The following is a 22,899-nucleotide window of genomic DNA, read 5'->3' on the forward strand; positions in this document are numbered from 1 at the left end:
TCCCTCAATGCTACCAATTAACAAGAACACAGGGAGTTATATTGGAGTAAATAATTGTTTAGTTCCACTATCCTATTTTCTTTCCCACTGTCCTACATTTGTCCCACCACTATTTTGTATTGGTTAAACCTATATAAATTGTTTCGTCAATATTTGTTCAATGTGCATCTGTGTATTAACTATGTCTTTTTCTCCTTTTTTTCAAGTACAAGATTAAGCAAAATCTAATCGAAGTGAGCTCCATATCATTGATTGGTACATGGCTCTTCGACCTCTTTATTTTTATGGAGTATTCAATATGTAAATTTGTTTTACACAATAGAGAATATTAACAGATTTATATTTATCAAACTAAGACGAGTTTAAATGTAGCAACATGAACATTGAAAATTCATGTAGCCGATAAAATCACAACTTGCTTGAGATTGAGAAATAATATTTTGTAATATAGTACGGTAGAACAGATTTAATATACCGGGTACATAATCGCCATCAGAAAATGTAGTACATAATGTTTGCAAATTGCAACTTAAGCCCATCAGGTTAATCAAAATCATAATCCTTGATTATATGCATCTTATCCTCTGAACTCTAACAATGTAATATATAAATTCCTACGCTGCATATATACGTTGATATATAATAAAACAAACAACTGATATCCAAAAACTACCCAGGCCGGTTCAAGAGTACACTAAGACCTGACAAGGGCAGAGTTAGAGTTCTAGTTACAGGTTCAGCATAACACAGTAGATTCGGTCAACTCTCTACAAGTTAGTAACTTCTATTTTATCCTTCTTTCGTTTTCAATCAAAAATAGAAGAGTTGAGTAAATTGAACATCCAAAAGAGGTAAATGGACAAGGGGTACGAAATGCTGAGTGTTTAAAAATCCACTTAATATGTATACATAATTTATCCAGAACCCAATAAGCTGTTTTTTTCTCGAATCCAGAACCCATAAGCTCAAAATTTTGAATCTGCCTCAAAGGCCGGGAGATTTAAATCAAAAAGACTATTCTATCAGTTACAAACTACAAGTGTTCTGCAAAATCAAAGACTTGGTCATCTGAAGCTGCTAGCCATTACAGGATGTAAACCAGAGCCAAAACTTGACCTACGTCGACCAGCTGAACTTCTATCGTCTCTACTACTTGGAGAACCTTCGATTTTTCTCCTTTTCTTGTTCAAAAATGAACCTTCACATTGTGAGCCGCGCATAGCAGCCATTAGTTGTTGACCTCTTGACCCGGGAATAGTTTTCTTAATTAGAGAACACGCCTCCTTTCTTTCCAAGTCCTGCTCTAGATCCTTCTGTGATTGATGTTTGCAAGAAACTTGATCTGCTAATGTTGCATGGCCACGAGGAATGGCATAACTGTTTTCTGCAAATAAAAACCAGGTATTTAGTAGGAGTTGGACAATATTTTTGGTTTTAGTTGAAAAAAATAAGTGTATGCAGTTGAAAAAGAGCTTTTTCGATACACTTGTGTTTGGTCCCAAATTTTTCACTTGGAAAAAACTAACGAAATTGTGGGAGTGAATCATTATTTCACTTGAAATACTCTACAAACCTATGTTATTCAGACTTTTTGAAAATGTCGCTGGGTGCATGTGGGACCATAAAAAAGTAGTGCACTTTTTTTTAGGACCTGACACGGGGTGCTACAACATTTTTGAAGAGTCCGCAACATAGCTTCAAACCAGTTTTTTATATTTTTCAAGCACTGAAGTTCACGAAATGATAAGGAATACTCAGAAACACATCTAGGAAAACCATTATGTGCAAATAATGAAATTTTGTGTGTGGCCAAATGGGGTAGCATGCTGCCGTACTCAGCTTTCTATAGCATGGACTCTCAAATAAATTATAGAAGATGAGTTTACCGGGTGGATCATCTCGGTGCCTCTCTCGACTAGGAGATCTAGATCGTGTCTTGGAAGTCAGAGTTTCCATTCTTCCGGTCACACCAATGTCCCGAGTACAGTTGTTTACATTATGCTTTGAAGCTAAAGAAACTGTATCCGCTTCAGCAGTTTGGTAATCGAGAGAGTTAACCGCACCAGTTGGTCCTGGAGTAGACGTCGGCTCAACGTCCCGTGATTCACTATCCTCAATCTTGTCGAGCTCAGGCTTAGTAGATGCTTCGTCTGCAGCGTGATCGGATTCGCTGACATCGGAAGCATGATTATTTAGAATGCACGGAGAAGTTATGGAGATAGCGTCCACATTATCCAGAACTGACTTGGGAGAAGTATTGAATATGGTCGGATCTATGAAGGGCTTTTGCATTTCAACGAAATCTGAGAACCATGGGGTACCTCTCTTTGCATAAAACATTATATATGCTTCCTCTTCCAAAACTAGATCTTCGTGAACCCGGAAGACCTATGACAATCGAACAAAACTATCAACTTAGTGGCCGTATATGATTCTATGCCTGGGGAACTGGGCAGTGGTAAATAACAAATACAAGCAAAGCTCATTTAATATAAAGTTGAAAAAGAAACACACACAATGTCAAGTCAAAAGACCCCCACAAATATTCAGAAATTGTAGAAACACATAGATCAGTCCAACACTAATAACTTGTTTGGCCAAACTTCTAAGAAGTCAAAAATGCTTATTTTTTTCAGGTGCTTATTTTAAAGAGTTGAGGTATTTGACCAAGCTTTTAGGAAAAAAATTATTGTTTTTGAGTAGTAGTAGAAGCTATTTTTCAGAATTGAAAAAAATAGCCTTTCCCGAGATGCACTTTTGGAACCTTTGCAAAGCACGAATTGCTGCTTTAATATTACCAAAAGTGTCTCTTCAAATTGATTAGTCAAACACAAACTACTACTCTCCAAAATCACTTTTTAGAAAAACACTTATCAAAATAAGCAGATTCTGAAAGCTTGGTCAAAACAGGCTATAAGCAACATAAAGAGAACATCATTTCACTATCCTCCATACCTCTGAGTCATCAAATTTGTACCATTCATCTGGTGCAGACCGGACGTAGCTGTAATAGTGCCCTGAACAGGATGAAAACCCAATATGCACTATAACTGCATAAAGATCGTACTTCATTTCTTCCTGTTGAAAAAAAAGGAAGAATTGAAACAATATCAGGTTACTGCTCACAAAAGATTAAATGAAGGGAAGAAAGTTCTTTAAAAGTAAATGTACGTAAAAAGTCCAAAAGCAGCTCTATTACAACATATTGAACTGTGCATGTTATCTACCAGAATACAGGGAAAGCTTAATCTCATTACACCAAATACTTTTCTATAGATGTCATAAGGGCCAAACAAGGTAGCACAGACCCCCAAAAACTATCTGCCAAATATTTATACACATGATAATAATTCAAAAAGTTATAAACTACTATTCTCTCCGTCCCAATTTATGTGAAGGTGTTTGACTAGGCACAGAGTTTAAGAATGAAATAAAGACTTTTGAAACTTGTGTCTAAATAAACCATAGATATTTGTGTGGCAATTAATCATTTCAGTAAGGTAAAATGGGAAGTTTAAAGCTAAATTACTACTACTAAATATAGAAATGTGTCATCTTTTTTGGGACTGGCTAAAATAAAATAGGTTGGCACGGAGGGGGTAAAACCGAAGCATAGAGGTAAAGTTTACCCCATAACAATCAATTTCAAACAATTCCTCCTTCCATCCCGATTTATATGACATACTTTCCTTTAGTTTGTTCCAAAAAGAATGTCATACTTCCTTATTTAAAAACAATTTAATTATCAACTTCCTATTTACCTGAACGAGATGATTTATAACCATACAAATGTCTATAGCTTGATTAGACCACAACTTTCAAAAGTCCTTTCTTTCTTTCTTAAACTCTGTACCCAGTCAATCACCGCCACATAAATTGGGACGAACGGAGTATTAAGTTATATATTAGCCACTAGCAAGTAGTGAACTTAAGAAACTCATTCACTTCATATCATCCATATGCTAAACATATATTAAAAAAAGTTAATTCCTCTATCAGAAAAAGAAAACTAACTCGTACAGTAGATTAACAGATACTCACATTATTAATTTGGTTGTTATCAGTATACGGAAGCAAGTCCAATTCCAGCGGAAATGAAACATGTTTGTCAACCTTCTCAACAAAAGAACCGTCATTTTCAAATCTCTTCAAATGGAAGGCAGCAACAGAAGGGGCCTTATCGAGCAAAAGCTGCTTCTCGATTGACACTTGTGCCTTACATTTTTCACATGAAAACTTTATCTCTGGATCATCAATTTTCTCAACTTTTGTGAAAGATTCCAACGCTGCGGGTAAACTGTCGACATCTTTAATCTCCAAACTTAGGTCAATTAGAGGCTCGTAAGTGTCAGAGCAGTGACCACAATTGCAACAGCGCAGCTGCAATTTGAGAAAGATCCACATGCAAACAATATTAATTCCATATTTGCAAGCTACACATACAGATATCATACGTGCAAATGCAATTTTAAATGTATGGAAACCTACTTTATTTTGTTCATTTCAGAAAAAAAAAAAAGAAGACAGAAACGGTCCCTTATGTTTTATGGTAGGTTCAAAATAGTCCCTTAAGTATACATGGAACAATTTTGATCCTTTAAGTTTGTCAAAAGTTAACACTTTTAGTTTCCGTCAAATATTTAATAATTTATGTTTGTTAGATTTAACGGAAATAGTGAAGCAAAAAATTAACTATAAAGACCAAGAAAGTCCCATCAACTCCTAAGATATGCAACACAAAAAACTGCGCTAGACACTAAAAAGATGAACCACTCTAGAAATAAATCAAAAATAGCAGACACTCAAAAAATTGTACCTCTAAATGTGAGTTCCCTGTAACTTTTTTTTTTCCTTCCATAGTTTCTGTCAAATCTAGCGGACAAAGTTCAGTAAATATTTGACGGAGACTAAAAGTGTTAACTTTTGGCAAACTTAAAGGATCAAAAGTGTCCAGTGCATACTTGAGGGACTAGTTTGAACATACCTTCAAACATAAGGGACCATTTTTGTCATTTTCTCGTTCATTTCATGTTCAAAGCAATTGAAGAAAAGAATAAGATAGTACTCTTGTATGCTTACTTTGCTGACAAGGCGACCACCAAAGGCATGCTTCACAATGTTGTCACTTTCTGAAGGTGCCCTATCTTTTCGCATTGAATCATTGCAACAGCTTTCAAGTCTATCCAGAAGGCATTGTAGGAATTCATGAGCGTCTTCTTGTTGGAACCTATGGAAACTGGACGAAAAATCTGATTTTTCTCACAAAGTTAAGGATTACAAAGAATACAAGGCACAAGGTTGGCACAGAGGCACGAAGCACGCAATCACAAACCAGGATTTATAATTATTGTGAAAAAGGTTAAATAAAAAAGAACAATAAAATAACATAAAGAACATAGAGTAGCAGATATCTGAGGTGAAATAGGATACCCATCTGCATATGCCAGCAGGGGCAGAGGTAGAAGCTCAGATACATGTTCGGCCGAAATAAGTAGCTTTTGCCCAAAACACTGTATTTGTGTTTCGAAAATCATTAAATATATACACATGGCCGAAATAAGTAGCTTTTGCTCAAAACATTGTATTTGTGTTTCGAAAATCATTAAATATATGCACATATTAAGTAGGCATTAGGCCATAGACTCCAAATATTTTTCACTTTATTTGGAATTCATGAAGTTGGAGTTGTGTTTGGTTATACTTTTTGCAAAGGAGAGATATGAGCACTTTATTTGGAATTTATGAAGATGGAGTTGGAAAACAGGTTTGGAGCACTTTTCCAAATTTGGAATCCAACTCCAAGTTGGATTTGAAAAATTTATAACCAAACACTGTTTCCGGAAAAAAAGTGAAAAATTATTCAGAAAAAAGATGAAAAATTCTCATGGCCAAACAGCTTTAAAATCCAGCTATTAGCACTCAAGCCGTCGTTCTAAATCCAAAACCCATAAAGTTGAAATCCTAGCTCTGGTTTTGTGGCCAAATCACAAACAAGACATAAGAAAGGATACAACTCAAGTTGTTAACAAGTTTCCAGGGAGAGACAAAACCGCCGCCAGAAGCAAATGAAAGGTCAATAAGCTCTCTAATAACGCAAATTACACAGAATCCTATCATGTAACCTGCAACCATTATACAAAAACAAGAAATGATGATCAGCTAAAGAAAAAGCCAATCCACCTGGCAGGAGCTTTTTTAACCAAATACATTGAAATAACACAAATGGTTCAAAACAAAGGCAATTCTGAGTTGCTCCTTACTATCACATGGCGATGCATGATCGTTCGACGCGAGGAGGTGAAGCAAAGGCACCGTGTGCATGAAAGATTGCAAAACCGCATTCAGGAAGCATGTGTTGCCTAAATTAGCAAGTCCAGCACCCTAATATCAATCAATAACAAAGTAGCAGAAATAACAGTGAGTTAAAAGCGGAGGGGAAAAAAAGAGTTTATTTGAGCTAATGGCATACACATGAGAATCTTAACTTACCTCAACAGACAATATTACTTAGTATTGGACTAAGCTAAGACTGAACATAATGAAAAAGAAACAAAGAATCTATATAGCCGAGCCCAACTGGTACAATAATTTGTTGATTTATTGAGATGTCATTAAAATTGGCTAAAAGTATAAATTGATCACTTGACAGAGATTAAAAGTTCTTCCCAGCTTAAAAAACTGAAACTCAAATATCCACTTTTTACCAATGTAATTGTAAAATAGCCATTGTCAAGAAATTTGGAATTCCACAAGTGAAATGACACGACAATAAAATTGAAGCATAGTTGATCGGTAAAATTCAAAAAATAGCCACTCTCTAGCTAATATAATTGAAAAATAACCATTGTCATAGAATTTCGAATTCCACACGCGGAACTCCACGACATTGTCATGAAGTTTCATCTGTGGTACTTGAAACTCCATTACATTGACTATTTTTTAAATAACGGGCTTAAAAGTGGCTAGCCCGCGCTATGACTACACATTTGATTTATTGAGATGTCACAAAAATAGGCCAAAAGTATAAATTGATCACTTCACAGTACATAAAAGTTCTTACCAGCTTAAAAGACTGATTCTCAAATGGCACAATAGAGGCACTATAGATGGGTAAACTTCACAAATAGCCACTTTTTAGCCCATGTACTTGAAAAATAACCATCATACTATTTCAAATTTCACATGTGAAACTTGACAGGAATTTAAAACGGAAAAAGGGTCAAAAATACCCTTGAACTTTCAGATATTGTTTATTCTTACCCTTCGTTATACTTTTCGTTCAATTATACCCCTACCGTTATACTTTGACACTGATTTGTCACTCATTTAAACGGAGTGCCACATGGCAGCCTGAGAATAAAATGACCCATTCCCAATTTTAATACCCAGTATTAATTAAAAGCCAACCCGAATTTTGACCCCTACTATTTTTTAATACCCCTACTATTGCTTAATTACTGAGCTGAAAAGTGGCTAGTCTATGCAATATTTAAAAAAAAAAGGCCAAAAGTATAAAAGTTCATACCAGCTTAAAAGGCTGATTTTCAAATGGCACAATAGTGGTTACAGGCTCAATTTCTTCATCTCTTTGAAAACTCCATTTGGGCTCAATTGAACCCATGGGCTTAATTTCTGAAGGCCATTGGGCCCAATCTGAAGAAGAAGGCCCATTATTATCAACACCAACATACCATTGTGATTCCAATGGGCTAGAATCAGTAATTTTAGTCCAAGAATTGCCCCAATTACAAGAATTAGCCCTAACTGGTGACAAATCCAAACCCAAATCTTCATTTTCAACTCTTCTAGAATCTTTATTTTCAACTCTTCTAGAATCTTCTTTGACTAAAAAGTCAACATCTTTTCCATTTTCATCACTTTGTTGAGCTTGACCAACTGAATTAACTGGTAAAGATTGAGTTTTTAGGTTATGGGTTTCCATTGAAATGTCAAAAAAACAGATAAAAATTTGGGTTTTTTTTTGGGTGAAAATTAAAAAAAAAAATTGTAAAGATTTGAGTTTCTTGGAGTTTTATGAGATGGGGTTTGCTTTGAAATGATGAAAAAACAACAAATATAAAGGGGGTTCTTTTTTTTTGGAGATGAAATCAAGAATTGGTGTTAAGAGCTAGGTTTTTTGTTTTTTGTTTTTTTGTGAAAATTAGCAAAATTTAACTGTAAAGAATGAGTTTTTTAGGCTTGTTATGAGATGGGTTTTCTTTGAAATGTTGAAAAAACAACACAAACAAAAGTTTTTTTAAAAAAAAAAAAAAAAATCAAGAATTGGGTATTAAATGCTAGGATTTTGTGAATTTAACTGTAAAGAATGAGTTTTTAGGCTTTTTAAGAGATGGGTTTACTTTGAAATGTTGAAAAAACAACACACACACACACACAAAGGGTTTTTTTTTTTTTTTTTTTTTGGAAATGAAATCAAGAATTGGGAATTAAAAGCTAGGGTTTTTTGTGAAAATAAGCCAAATTTACCTTTAAAGAATGAGTTTTTAGGCTTTTTATGAGATGAGTTTTCTTTGAAATGATGAAAAAACAACAGATACCAAAAGTTTTTTTTTTTTTTTTTGGAGGTGAAATCAAGAATTAGGGTTTTTTTTGAAGATTAAGATTTGGAGTTGAAATCAGTTTTTGTTTTGTTTGTAAGGGGTTTGAACTTTGAAGGAGAAAGAGAAAGTTGGTTATTTGGAGAATGGAGGGAAAGAGTTGAGTTGGAAGTTCCTTTTTGGTAGTGTGAATGGAAGAAGAGGGAAAATTTGGAGGGTTTTGAAAAGGGAGGGAAAGATATACCGACACATTTCACTCCATTAGAGAGGGTGTGTGGGGGTGCGGGTGGGGGTGGTGGGGGCGTGGGGGTTGGGGGGAGGTGGGATAGTGGGGATGTAAAATTGCCAAATAGGAAAAATGTTGGAATTTATAGTACTAGTAGATTAGCTAAATCCTTGCGCACTAAGATATATATCTAGATCAAATTTGCCAAATAGGAAAGTGATGAAATTTAGTAGATTAGCAAAATCCATACATACACATACACACGGATAATATTACTAATTTTGTCAGTTCGAATGGTTATCATGATTTCTTTCCTTTCAAGAAAAATATATACTTACAGTAGAAAGATTAATCAATCATTTTTTGTATTGTTCCTAACATGTCAATATTGGCACTAGTGATACGTAAACGTAACCTGTAGTTTAAATAACTATTCAGAGTTCTTATAGCTCCTCCTAAGACTTGTTCGAAAAAATCAAATATGAATAGTGTTGAAATTTACAGTAGATTAGCTAAATCCTCGCATACATACATGACACACTATAATATGTAAATAGGAAAGTGTTGAAATTTTGTAGATTAGCAAAATCCGATTAGTAAATATCCGATTAGGTTTGGTGTTTTTACAATTCTTTGATAAAATTACAAATCTTTCCTAATTGTTTGGTCCAATTATAAACTTATATTAAATCTACAATTTTATTATTTTTTTAAAAATAGTATAATCGGCTATTCTCAAGACTTGTGAAATTACATTAGATATATTATTATTGTATAATAATCGACTATATAATTTAGTTAAGTAATTAAATAGCAGCTATTTACTTACTTTTTCAACAAACAAAAAGCTTAGTAATGTTTTAGAGACTTCCACGAACAAGCGCAATGGATTTAGCCTACGTGATCTTTAACTCAAATCCTTAGTAACTTTCACTATATGGCAGTATCCCCTTCCAATGAATTTCTTTTTAGGAAAATAAGCTAGTTTACTTCAAGTAGTATGTACAACTCTTATTTGTCGGTTTTTTACCGATTATTTTAATGTTTAAAAATTCAATTTACATTAAATGTGTGATCAATCTCATAAGAAAAAAATCCTCAATCCACGCGTGAATTTTAGAATCAGATTAGACATGTGAGAGAATATTAAAGAAATACACTTATCTATCTATCATTGGTTGTTCAAAGCTTTTTAAAGAAGTTTTTAATATCTCAAGTCACTACACATCTCCACCTATAGCCTTAAGGATTTTAACGGCATGCTCATACTTTGACCACCTCATGACCATGGATACGCATACAAGATCATACACACGAAGACAAGCTAATTAGGAACTATATGTTGGAAATATAAGCTAGACTCTTGTAAGTCAAGGACTTCACAAGATAGGAAGATAGACGACAAGAGTCTGTGAGTTTGTATTGTGTTTGCTATAGCAAAAAAAAAAAAAAAAGGAAGGTAATGGAGGATAAATTGCCTATAGTTGTGAAGACGTACACAAAAAGATGTTGAAAACGATGCTGAAGGCGTCAAGATTAAATTGAAGAATATGAAAAGACATTTAAGTTTGAGGGGGAGTATTAATATAGTAAACAGAAATGTTTAAGTGTCTAGATTCATAGATGTCTTTTAGTTATCCTAGGTGCATAATCTTTTGTAGTATTATCTTTGTTCCCAGTAATATTATCAAGTGCATGAGGATAAATACAAAAGATCATGCACCTAGGATAACTAAAAGACATGTGAATCTAGACACATATACTTTTAAGGTTATATTTCAACACTATAATGAATACTCCCTCCGTTCACTTTACTTGTCCAGTATATCAAAAATAAATTTTCAATTTTACTTGTTTATTTTTACATATCAAGAGAAAAGTAATTTATTTTTTCCGTTTTACCCGTAGTATTAATTACTTATTTCAAATCATTTTCCAAGTCCATTAAATCAATAAACCAATTATTATGGATATCACGGTAAAATATACTCTTTATTTATTATTTCTTAAGCAGTATTCAAAGTCCATAACGAACAATTAAAAGTGAATGGAGGAAACTTCATATTATATTATGCTAGAATGAATGGAACAACAACAACAACAACAACAGCCCAATGAAATCCCACAACGTGGGGTCTGGGGAGGGTAGAGTGTACGCAGACCTTACTCCTACCAAGGTAGGACGGCTGTTTCCGAAAGACGCTCGGCTCAAGGACTGCATAATTAACCTTACTTCTAGAATGAATGGAAAAGAAGACTAATTTAGAATGAATGAAGATTGGCAAACTCAATTCCAAATTTAGCAAGGACTGCATAATTAGCCTTTTCCTAGAATATTTTAAGGTTCCCAAAAGAAGAACTTTCAAGTATCTTGGGTCCATAATACAAGGGCACAGGGAGATTAACGATGATGTCGCATACCGTATTGGAGCAAGGTGGATGAAATGAAAGCTCATCTCCGAGGTGCTTTGCGATAAGAAGGTGTGGGCTAGACTGAAAGATATATTCTACAGAGTGGTGGTTAGACCAACATTGTTGTATGGGGTAGAATGCTAACCAGTAAAGAAATTCACATTCTAAAGGTAGTGGAGATGTGGATGCTTAGATGGATGTGCGGTCATACTAGGAGAGATATGATTAAGAATGAAGATATATGGGAGAAGGTCGGAGTGGCCTCCATGGCAGACAAGATAAGGAAAGCGAGACTGCAATGATTTGGGCACGTGACGAGGAGGTGTTAAGATACACCAGTTAGGAGGTGTGAGAGATTGGCAGTCGCAGGAGTTAAGGGGGTAAAGGTAGGCCGAAGAACAACTGGGTGGAGGTGATTAGACAGAATATGACACAATTTCAGCTGACTGAGGACATGACCTTAGATAAGAAGATTTGGAGGTCAAGAATTAGGATAAAAGGTTAGAAGGTAGTTGAGTTTTGTGCGTTGTGTGAGAGATGGAGCTAGCCTTTCCATCTCTTTTATTCAATAGTATTATTTTGGTATCGCATAGATCATTATCTTTATGTCTGTATTATTATGTTGCTCCATTTGTGTTGTATCTTGATATTATGTTGTCTTATTTTCTTGCAATCCGTCATTAACTCAGTTTCTTTTGAGCCGAGGATCTATCGGAAACAGTCTCTCTACCTCGCAAAAGGTAGAGGTAAGGTCTGCGTACATCCTACCCTCCCTAGAACTCACTTGGGGGATTACACTGTGTATGTTGTTGTTATATAATATTAGCCAGGGCATAAATACCCTGAGACTCAGTTATTTTTGTTGGTATCTTGGAGAATATTCTTATCAGTTTGATGAACCTTTGGGGGCAATCTCATTATAACAACAACATATCCATTGTAATTCCAGAAGTGGGTCTAGGGAGAGTTGAGTGTACGCAGACCTTATACTTGCCTTGTAGAGATAGAGAGATTGTTTCCGAAAGACCGCCGGCTCGAGTAAAGCAGTTTAAAGCATTTTTGGGAATACGAAAATGATCAGGTAATCTCGTCATAGTTTTTCATTAATTTGTCTAACGATTTGCAAGAGTTGTTATCATGGGAATTTCTAATTGCATAGGTGTTTTTTTTTTTAAAAAAAAAGTTTCTCACCCGGTATGCGATATTCGTATTGAAGTCCGATTATACTCGAATTCATGCTGCGTAGGACCCCATTTGAGAGGATGCGCTTCCTATCAAGAATTTTTTAATACCCAGGGCTCGAATTCGAAACCTCTGTTTAAGAAAAGAGCAGCAGCCGCACCACATCCTTTGGTGTAGTTGTTTATCGAGGCGATTAGGATATTAATTAATCTCAATTGTTGCTAGTTTCCTATTAATTTTGTAACTACCTTTTTATTTTTTTTATTGCATTCAGTTTTCAATTCCTATTTCATCGATTGTTATCAAACTCTTCCACCGAAGATGCATACTGAAAGTTCCATATCCAAAGCTCATATAAGCAAAAATATTGAAAAACTATGCAATATTCCTTTGCAATGGAAGTAGTTTTTTCGAGAGAATTGCAGATACTCTTTTCCTACTAGTCTAGATGGATTTAATCGGATCAGTGAATTTTGAATATCGGAAGCACATCACATTGACAAATAGTTTTCACTAGTTTACAATTCCCTGATTTCACAACTTGGACGCCACCTAGTACACAGAAAATTGTTTAACAAAGCTTTACGAGCCTCATCAAGAACTAAACAAAGAAAAATGCAAAAACACATATATAAAGAAAATTTTAATAAGACAAGACCAGATTCTCCAAAGCCCTAAGAGTTCTAATCTTATTGTTCATCTTCCGAAAGAATTTCATCCAAAATGTTCACATCCAGTGTAACTTTTCACAGGATTCTGTCTTGTAGATCGGACATGAAGGTTGACGCAAATGAGCCAAGTCTCTTTCCAGTTTCTCCAGCAATGTTTCTCAGAGAAGACATGTCCTGTTGTGCCTGAAAACATAGAGACCAACGAAAGAACGATCCTTTCAACACCTGCTTATGAGAATTTGAAAAGCATTGACATTTGGTGTCATAATATGCTTCTATACCTGGAATGAGAGCCGGTTAATGAGATCACCAGCAGTGAGGTCCAGATCAGATCTATCATCGTTACCGAAAAGGTCAGCACTTGAAATTGCACTTGAACCCTGAGAATAGATAGCAGTAGAACACATTTTTAGGAGCACGAATCTGATTCATCCATTTTTAGGTAAACTTCCTCCGTCAACAATCTGTTACTTCCACTAGTTTAATACCCGAGAAATTCCCGAGAGCCAACGGTGCACGATTCTAATGGATAATAGGTCCCCTTTACCATGATTCACTTAAAACACCAGACTTTTGTCCCCGGCTAGGTTTCATCAGCATTCTTTTTTGATGGGTCAAGTTCAAGTAATATACAGAACTCGTTTGCGATTAGACAGTAAAGGGAATCTTCCTCACTCCATTGAGATCAAATACACAATAAGCACAAATGATAGCAACAGATAGGCTAAGGTAACGAGGTAATTTCCTAGGCTAATGCTATAAGTTGCGCAAATCATTATGTTTATTTGCTGAAGTTGCAAATGTAAACTCCTTTAGCGAGATTCGAGTACAATTTAAAAAGAATTTAGGGGTTCAAATATTCCACAGTGCATCAGCACAGCAGCATTTTGACTACTTGTCATGCAAATGGTCAAAAGCAAACAAGAGATTAGTAAGACACCATTATCTCAAGTGATGGCATGTGGTTTTCACAAATCTGTACAAATGGAATTTCTAGAATTATCCATCCCCCCGGTACGACTAATTTGAAGCAAAATGATAGGAGGGGAGAAGTATAGTGCATTAAGACAAAAAGGAATGGGAACAAGGAGAAACATAGGGAATATTGTTTTTGTGACAGTAGAGAGCTTGTTCCAATTAACTATAAGAGAATGTTATCTACAGTAAGCAAGCATACCGAGTACTTCTGCAGAGAAACTGAGGCTTCCATATCAGCTTTGCTCTGATCACCAAAAAATTGGGCGGATGAAATGGCTTTTGCATTAGAAAACTTCTTCCTTGCTTCATCAGTTTCCTCAATCTGATTAAAATAGGATGTGAGTTAATTAAGTAAAACAAACGCTGTCAGTGGAACATGATAAAGGAGAACAGAGCAAATAAAATTGTGGCGTCAATGAAGTGGGGGAGAACCATGAGTCTCAGGTTCAAGCCCAAGCGGAGACCAAAAAAGCTCTAGTTGATTACTTCTCATCAGCACAAGCCCAATTCTGTGTTGGTGCGAGATAGCAAGTAGACGATGGAATTAGTCGAGGGAACGCAAGCTGGCCCAGACCACCATCGACAACCAAAAAAAAAAAAAAAAACCTTGAAAGACTACAGAAAAAACTTAGGCAAAGCAGTCGACTCATAGAACAGGAGCAAGAGAATAACTGAGTGAGACCAATAAATCACAAACTAAAGGACAAATCCAACCCTAAATAAGGTGAAAAAAGAAGGAAAAAAATCCCAGGCAAACTATATTACAAAGAAAACATACAAAAGTTGTTTTATTTACCTTTTAAAATATAAGTCACTTTTATTTTTATTCTTCATTAGAAACCAAACACTTCAAACTTGCACTGCGAATTTTTAGGATGTACAAGTTATTTTTTCTTGAATGACTAAAAAGCTAGAGATATACTAACGGTTCCTAAATCTAACGAAAATGTTTCTTCAGTGGGGAAGTGAGTGGAGCAATAAGTATATTCAGAGCTAAGTTGCTCGGACTCTCCAAAAATGCTGCCGCACCCATGTCGGATCCTCCAAAAATACACTACTTTTGGAGGATCCGACACGCACCCGTCGATATTTGTGAAGAGTCCGAGTAACATAGATTCAGAGTGCTAATGGGTAGTTTCATTCCACAAAGAAAAAAAATGACGAAAGACTTTGAAGTTTCAAACGGCAACAATCTTTTCTTAAACCAATAACAACTTTTGTACTTATCGACAATGCAGGTCGCAGGATGCTGGAATAGGATTAAAAAGCAACAAATCTCACACAAGTCACAGCCCCTACCTTTGTGCTGATCAAAATACAGTCCACCACCTAACTGCTGCTCTATGTATACAGCGGTTAAACTTCTGCTCCCAATCCAGAAGCTCAAGGGTAAATATTAAATCACAAACCAATCAAGCTTGGTTTTTCTTTTAAACTAAAAATTGCTTATCTTGGATACACTTATGCAGATTCAGAATAAACTCATGCCAGCTCCAGATAGATCAAATGTAGAAGTATAATAAGTCATAGGATGTGAAAAGGGCATGATCTTACCAAGGAATGAATAATCCTGGGGATATCAAGGTGCATAATGAAGTTCATATCTTTCCCTTCTAACTAAGTCTGACGCTACTTTCTTTATATCTCACAGATATGCATGTCAATATTAAATTTTCACTGTAACAGCTTTATTAGAATCCTTGTATGACAGTGAACATAAAAACTAGAATAAGTACTCACTTGAACTTTTGAAGATTTCGAGCTTTTCTTTGTGAAACCGCTGTCCATTCCGTAGTCCGAAAAAAAATTGGAGGACATTGGAGGGGATACATGGTTAAGAACACGTCCAGAACTTATCTCAGAGGGTTGGACATTGTCTGTGTATTCGAAGCGAGATGCGAATGATGAGCCACCAGTTGATGCATTACTTGCAGAGTTAGAGGAAGAAACTTGAACAGGCGGTTCTTCAGGCTTCTGGTCATACAGACTTTCACTTGGCTGTAAAGATGCTCAATCAATTAATTTAAATTCCAAATTTGTTAAACATCTTAATCTAAACTGCATGTATAAAATCTTCATTTCAGAGTATGCAATTTATACCCTGCATCCATTTCTCTAGCTTGGAAGACTAAGATGTACCTTTTTAGTAAGTTTCCGAGCTCCAAGTCCACCTGGCTTACCAGATTTCTTTGCACCTATAGGTTTCTTAATCGAAGTTGTAAAAACTGATTGTGATGCTTTGGGTGAAGCAGAAACCTCCGGAGTTTCATCCTTAAATGATGAGGTTTCTTTTGGAGCTTCACTAGTCTTAATATCAGAAAATCCATTTGTAGTCTGCACAGCCTGAGAGGCAACAGGTGATGCTGGCAAACCTGTATCCTCTGCTTTCGTATCCTCTGCTTTACTTTTAGCAACTTCTTTCGAGAGTAATTGTTTATACAATTCGGCAGCCCTGGAGGTATACTTGGCTTCAACTTTGCCCCCATCCGTCCATCCGTGCTGCTTGAAAAAAACTTGAGCACGGTTATTTCCACCAAAGTACATCATCTTTAACTGATCTGGAGACCATGAATCTAAATTTGTCGACCTGCACGAATCAAATCATTAGAAAATGGACTGAGTTAGAAATGCCAAAATAACAGAGAGAAGGCAGTATATATTTGTTTGCAGTTGGTCATACTAAAAAGAACAGTTCACTTCTATTTTTTTTTTTTTGATGACATGGGAACCCGCAGCCGCTACCCTTTGGGTGCGCACAGGGTAAACCCAGCTCCTGTGCAATAGCTCGCAAACCACACAGGAGAGGTAACCCGCACTAGGCAAGCCCCGTGCGACATGCTCGACCCAGAAGGCAAATCCCCTACTGTCGTTGGCAGGGGGTTTCGAACCTGAGACCTCCATTATGAAAGCCCCATGCTCAACCAACTAAGCCACCCTTGCGGGTAGTACACTTCTATATTTGGTAACAATTGAATTTAAACTTCTCATTTTATTTCTACGGAGAAAATTTGATAGCAACTCAAATGTTATGGCATGTGTTAGACCATATATTTCAAAAGTTATGGTATGTTTAAGAACACAAGTTTTAAACGTCTTCATTTCTTTCTTAAACTTCATGCCTAGTCAAACTATACCAAACAAATTGGAATATGACTAGTCAAACTATAACAAAGAAATTGGAACATAGGGAGTACAAAAGAAGGTGGTTCTGAGGGCAGAAGATAAACCTCAGCCCCTAACAAATTTCTAACCATGATTAAGGAATGCAAAGCTATATTATGAATCCTCCCTTTCTCTACACATACTAACAGATACATGCACTCAAATTCTGTCTTCCACTCCTGTCTTTCACACACAACCCCCCCCCCCCCCCCCCTTCCAAGCAAGCCCATATAGACAGCAAAAACACCCCAAAGTTTAGCCTACATGGCCTTCCATATCTCCCATCGCTAATTGTTCTCATACAATCAAATGCGGTTAGGTTTAACAAGGTATCTAGGTTCATCATTAACCAGGCCATGGTTGTCATCACTTTTTTATAAGGGAAATAGTTATATTGCATATTGTTATTGCCGCTTGACTAATACTTCTGATATGCTGGTTATTAGAGGCAGGAACAGCTACTGTGGTGAGATGAGATGAGCAACAATGAAAGTGATGAGGCCCAAAGTGTGAAGCAGTGGTCATGCCAGTTGTTAGAAAAAGGAGGCATGTCACATTAGCCTATTGTCACAGCCAAGAAGTCCAACGTGGCTATTTCAAACTTCCCTTTTCTGTTCTTCCTCGTCTTAGATCATCCCATCGGCAGTGTGATTTGAAGAGAATAGTAGTGACATTATAATGTGAAGAACTAGCCCGTGCATGAAAGAGAATGCTCCACACCCTCCTCCAAAGAAAGAAAATGGGCTTTTCCAATGAGTAGGAAGAAAGTGTTAAGAAGAACAATAGCCAAATTACAGTGGCTCACATTTTTTTTCAGGTTTAGGTAACCATGATAGGTACTAGGTAGGGAGCTGAAACTAAAGTTGACACAGGAAGAGTCTATCTCACACCTTTCTTCTTTAATAATTAAGAAATCCAAGAGGGCCAACAGCGCACAATTCGGACTCGGCATATAGTCGGCCTGCCCTGTACTTTTCTCCATTTAAGTACCAAGCTTTTGTCTGCCATTGGATTCAAATCCATGACATCCACCTAATCCACACATCACGCTTGTGCTCTTACCACTAGACCAAAGCCCTAGGGGCAAACACAGGAAGTCTCTTGAGGTGGTCATACCATTTGTTTGGCAAAATGAAGAAGCGCTAGCTTTGGAGCGGTTGTGGCTGAATGTAGAATCGAGATGACAACCAACCTTCTGAGATACCAACCTTTTTTTCTTTTTGAGAAATGTAGGATATTTCATTATTAAAAGCACAAAGACAGTGCACAAAAATACAAGGATATAGAGAGAAAACACAACAGCCCTCAACTATACAGGAAGCCCAAATCGTCTAACACTTCATCCACGTCGTATGCAACATCAGTATTTACTTCAACAATACAAAAGCTGAAATAAGCATATTTTTTTTATGAAGTAAATGATTTCATTACTAATCATCTTAGTTGCTGAACTTTTTCCATATTTAAACCATCTATTGTTTCCCTCTTTTCAAATATCCCAGATTATCCGAAGGGGAATAGACAGCCACAGTGACCTACTGATCGTCTGAACAACTGGTAATTTCCAGCTCCACAAAGCTTGCTTTAAGTTTCCTGGTATGACTCAACCAAATTGGAACAATTAAGGAATAGGCAACAAAGCTGCCAAGCCACCTAAGATACCCAACCTTTTGGATAGCACTATCTAGAAGTCTAATATTTTTACCCCTTGTATATATTTATTATTGAGGAAACTCCAGTTACTGTAACTCTCAATGCTACTTCCAATACATTGAACTTTCCGTTTAAAGATACGTTGTGTTGTTTTATTCCTCCAGCTATATTCTCTCAACACTTCCTAAAACATTAATGTCCTCCATCACCGGCAAACATTATCCCTGCAACTCATAAAGTGCTGGAAATACTGTTATTTAGTATCAGGAATTTAACTATCAAGAAATTTTATGTGTTGACCATACTAATATGTGGGCCTATTATAACATGGATCTTTCATTTGCACTGATGTATCAGGTCAAGTAAGTGTACATGGTGCACCGAGCAAATTAAAAAAAAAAAAAACACACACACACACACCCCGCCCCCCCTACAAGTGCAAATACTTGTGGACGCCTAGCAAATCCATGTAAAATAAATCTTGGGAGATTACTCCAACTTATGTTGGATTTCATCTTCCTCTACTTTAATATCCATCATCGCTTGGAGTATCTGTCGCTTGATATAAAGCCAGCTAACGAGGTATTCATGCGTATGAAAATATTTCATTTGGCAGAATGTAAGATCAATTATATATTGGACGCAAGTTTGCCCCAAAGCCAAAACTATGGTGAGTGCATCTATGATCTTTAGTGCATAAATAAGGATACCAATTAGTACTATCTGAATTCTTTTATAGTTTCACTATTCCACACAAAAAACTAGCTCTCGACTACAAATATCAGATATTATGGCAAAATCCGTTCTTTTTTCCTCCTTCAATATGACAATATCTGAATTATTGCAAATCTGCAAACCATTCCTCCAACACCAATTGATAAGAGAACGGAACTTCACTATGTGAAGACTTCCTGATATTATCTTTTAAAATTTTCCTTACATAATACCATTCATTTTCCCTGGGTAGTTTTCTTGAGTTAAAGCTTTCCTCTCATCCACTAAACCAGTAAAACTTACCAAAAAATGTGGGTTTCAACCAAAGTCCCACATGAGAAACTAGATTGACTACAATACCAGATGTTACAGCAGAATAAAAGGTTAAACACGAGCTCCCATTATGTAAGAGTGTTTCTCCTTCTTTTTTTTTTTGGAACAGGTAACATAGAGTGTTTCTCCCTTCTTCACTCCCTACATTCCTTTTTCCTTCTTCGATATCATTATTTGAGTTTTAACCAATCCGCAAGGACACCTTACACTGATTGGTGAGGGAATCGACTTCACTCTGTGCAGAGTTACCCAATACCTTGCTAGTGGGAGGTAGCAGATACCCATGGAATTAATTGAGGTGCCCGCAAACTGACCCGGACACCCCAGTCATCAAAAAGAAATCGATGTCTCAAACTCAATCTATACTCATGATTGCCTAGCACACATTCATCCAAAGATGCAATCTTTAAATGAGAATCAACTTCACTATATGCAGAGTTACCCCATACCTTTGCTAGAGGGAGTTAGCAGAAATGAAGTGGAATTAATTGATGTACCCGCAAGCTGGCCAGGACACCCCAGTCATCAAAAAGAAATCGGTGTCTTAAACTCAATCTATACTCATGATTGCCTAGCACACATTCATCCAAAGATGCAATCTTTAAATGAGAATCAACTTCACTATATGCAGAGTTACCCGATACCTTTGCTAGTGGGAGGTAGCAGAAACCAAGTGGAATTAATTGAGGTACCCGCAAGCTGGCCAGGACGCCCCAATCATCAAAAAGAAATCGATGTTTTAAACTCAATCTATAGTCATGATTGTCTAGCACACATTCATTTGAAGATCCAATCTTTTAATACATCCTCATGTTAATCACAACATTGACCAATGAGAGGAAGCCGCTAACCTGCTGATTCTAATAATTTCAACATTTCTAATCGTTGAAAACTTACAATTCGTGTCTTATAAAACTCCCCAGACAAAAATTCATTGGTAAAGTTACCATATAAACAAAGAATAGAGCTGAAAATCAGCTCATCAAGCCAAATAAAAAATAAAAAAACTAACAATTGAATAAAAGAAGAGTAAAGTAATCAAACTTTAAAATGTATAAGACGCCCTAAACAGCTAAACTCATATCTATAGTCATCATTCTCCGGCACATATTCATCCAAAGATGCAATCTTTTTATACAGAGCCTCATGTTAATTGCTAAGCAACTGTTTATAAGGCAGACACGTCACGGTTTCTAACCTGTTGATCCTAATAATTTAAACATTTATAATCGATAGTTTCTAATAAAACCTAAAACTCGCGTCTTACACAACTCCCCAAAACAAAATTCACAAGTAAAGTTACCGTGTAAACGACGAACATAGCTAAAAATCAGCTCATCAAGCCAAAAAACAATCAACAAATGAGTAAAATGTACCTAACAAAACTGATGTGAACACCAAGGCTACGATGCGTCGCCGAACAATCAATGCACAAGAAAATCCCATACGTAACCGACGCCCACGTAGGATTCTTCGCATTGCAATCAAAGCACATCTGATATAATATTCAAACAAAAAAAAAAATTAACTAATATAACAAAGATCTACATTCTACTCAGCATTAACACTAGATCTAAATCAGATCTCTAATTTCAAACAAAAATATAAACAAAAAAATAGAGAAATTTCAAATTAAAGTGAATATATATATATAATTTTCAATCAAATCACAAGTCACAAAAAATACAAAAATCAAATTGAAGAGAAAAATATAATTTTTCAGTCAAACCAAAAGATATAAGACGCAAAAAATACAAAAATCAGATCTCAATTTTCTATACCAATTCAAACAAAAGTAACATGAAAAAATACAATTTTTCAATCAGATCAAACTATACAAGAAGAAAAAAAAAATAGAAAATTTATATGAAAATTCAAATTCAAATATAAAATTTCAAACCTTGTTGTCGGGTTTGGATTTGAGTTTGCGGAAAACGGCGTTTTTGTCGGTGAAGTTGTCGGCAGCCATTGCTAATTCTTCCCAGAGGAGGATGTATTTATTTATTTTTAGAGAGAGAAGCCTCCTCAGGGAACACCCTACAACAGAAACACCAAAGCAAAAAGTCTGACTTAATATCGCTCACCCCTAACAGCTTTGTTTGCTTGGTTGTTACCTATTGTATTTAATACTCCATTTGTTACTGACACTTACTTAAATTTTAGGCCAAAAAAAAAAAAAAAAAAGGGAATTTGGGTCCAACGTATTCCTTTTATTATTAAAGTTTAAATATTTGTTTTGACGCTTACTTAAATTTTAGGCAAAAGGGGGGTTAAAAATGACCATTACTTTGAGAAAGGACTAGAAATATTCTCCGTTACAAATTTGGGTCTCGGTCATTAAAGTTTTCGAATATACTCTTGTCTTAACGGAAATCCCTCAAAATAACCTGATTTTATTTTCAAACCCGTTTCATTTAAACTCGACTCAACTAAATAAAAAACTCATGTGCGACCAACTTGTTCCCGAGTCTTACATCTGGAGCCACTAGGCACATGCGCAGGTAATCCATATGAGTTTTTTTTATTTAGTTGATTCGGGTTTAAAAATAAAATCGGTTTATTTTTGGGAGATTTGAGATTTCCATTAAGACAGGGTATATTTAAAAACTTTAATGACTGGAGGGTAATTTTTTATCCAAATTTATAATGGATGATACTTTAGCCCTTTTCCTAAAATAGAGGGGTATTTTTTACCCCTTTCCCTAAGTTTTATTGTATTGTATCATTAAGTCTACAAAAAAATTTGTAACGATAAAAAAATTTGTAACAATCAATTTGGTGTGATCACACCGTTATCTTTTTTCTTTTCTCATTTTATCTTTGCTTGTTGTCTTGTAATTCTAATTTATCATACATTTGTGTAATAGCTTTATCACATAACCTAATATTCGTGTAGGTTTATTCTTCAAATTATTGATGTGTAATATTATGTAATGACGGAAGACGATACAATTTATCAAAACATTACATTCTTCAGAACAATATAACATAATACGATACATTATGAAAC

General features: G+C 35.7%; 2 protein-coding genes across 2 annotated transcripts; both read right to left on the minus strand.

The window, feature by feature from the left end:
- Positions 1-867: 867 nt before the first annotated feature.
- LOC132609729 (ubiquitin carboxyl-terminal hydrolase 21-like) lies at positions 868-8,786 on the minus strand. The gene is made up of 8 exons (XM_060323859.1): positions 7,526-8,786; positions 6,261-6,381; positions 6,012-6,122; positions 5,080-5,249; positions 4,042-4,380; positions 2,956-3,078; positions 1,887-2,388; positions 868-1,384 (listed from the first exon to the last, which is right to left on the minus strand). Exons 1-8 carry the CDS (start codon positions 7,940-7,942, stop codon positions 1,065-1,067), a joined length of 2,103 nt encoding a protein of 700 aa, XP_060179842.1. The 5' UTR covers positions 7,943-8,786; the 3' UTR covers positions 868-1,064.
- A 4,063-nt stretch (positions 8,787-12,849) lies between these two features.
- Positions 12,850-21,992, minus strand: LOC132609730 (probable ADP-ribosylation factor GTPase-activating protein AGD8). Its single transcript, XM_060323860.1, has 7 exons — positions 21,790-21,992; positions 21,266-21,384; positions 16,167-16,614; positions 15,768-16,025; positions 14,227-14,349; positions 13,331-13,429; positions 12,850-13,232 (listed from the first exon to the last, which is right to left on the minus strand). Exons 1-7 carry the CDS (start codon positions 21,856-21,858, stop codon positions 13,125-13,127), a joined length of 1,224 nt encoding a protein of 407 aa, XP_060179843.1. The 5' UTR covers positions 21,859-21,992; the 3' UTR covers positions 12,850-13,124.
- Positions 21,993-22,899: the final 907 nt, after the last annotated feature.

The sequence above is a fragment of the Lycium barbarum genome, chromosome 9 (assembly GCF_019175385.1).
Source record: "Lycium barbarum isolate Lr01 chromosome 9, ASM1917538v2, whole genome shotgun sequence".
In the NCBI taxonomy this organism is placed as follows: domain Eukaryota; kingdom Viridiplantae; phylum Streptophyta; class Magnoliopsida; order Solanales; family Solanaceae; genus Lycium; species Lycium barbarum.

What these genes read in the sequence shown, in the direction of transcription:
- LOC132609730 (XM_060323860.1), bottom strand. Translation starts at nt 21,858, where the DNA reads ATGGCTGCCGACAACTTCACCGACAAAAACGCCGTTTTCCGCAAACTC. An exon ending in CTCGGAAACTTACTAAAAAG is followed by an intron (nt 16,026 to 16,166) that starts GTACATCTTAGT and finishes GCATCTTTACAG; the next exon opens with CCAAGTGAAAGTCTGTATGA. An exon ending in TTAACCGGCTCTCATTCCAG is followed by an intron (nt 13,233 to 13,330) that starts GTATAGAAGCAT and finishes CTATGTTTTCAG; the next exon opens with GCACAACAGGACATGTCTTC.
- LOC132609729 (XM_060323859.1), bottom strand. Translation starts at nt 7,942, where the DNA reads ATGGAAACCCATAACCTAAAAACTCAATCTTTACCAGTTAATTCAGTT. An exon ending in AAAATCAGCCTTTTAAGCTG is followed by an intron (nt 6,382 to 7,525) that starts GTATGAACTTTT and finishes GATTGATATTAG; the next exon opens with GGTGCTGGACTTGCTAATTT. An exon ending in ACAAATTTGATGACTCAGAG is followed by an intron (nt 2,389 to 2,955) that starts GTATGGAGGATA and finishes CGATTGTCATAG; the next exon opens with GTCTTCCGGGTTCACGAAGA.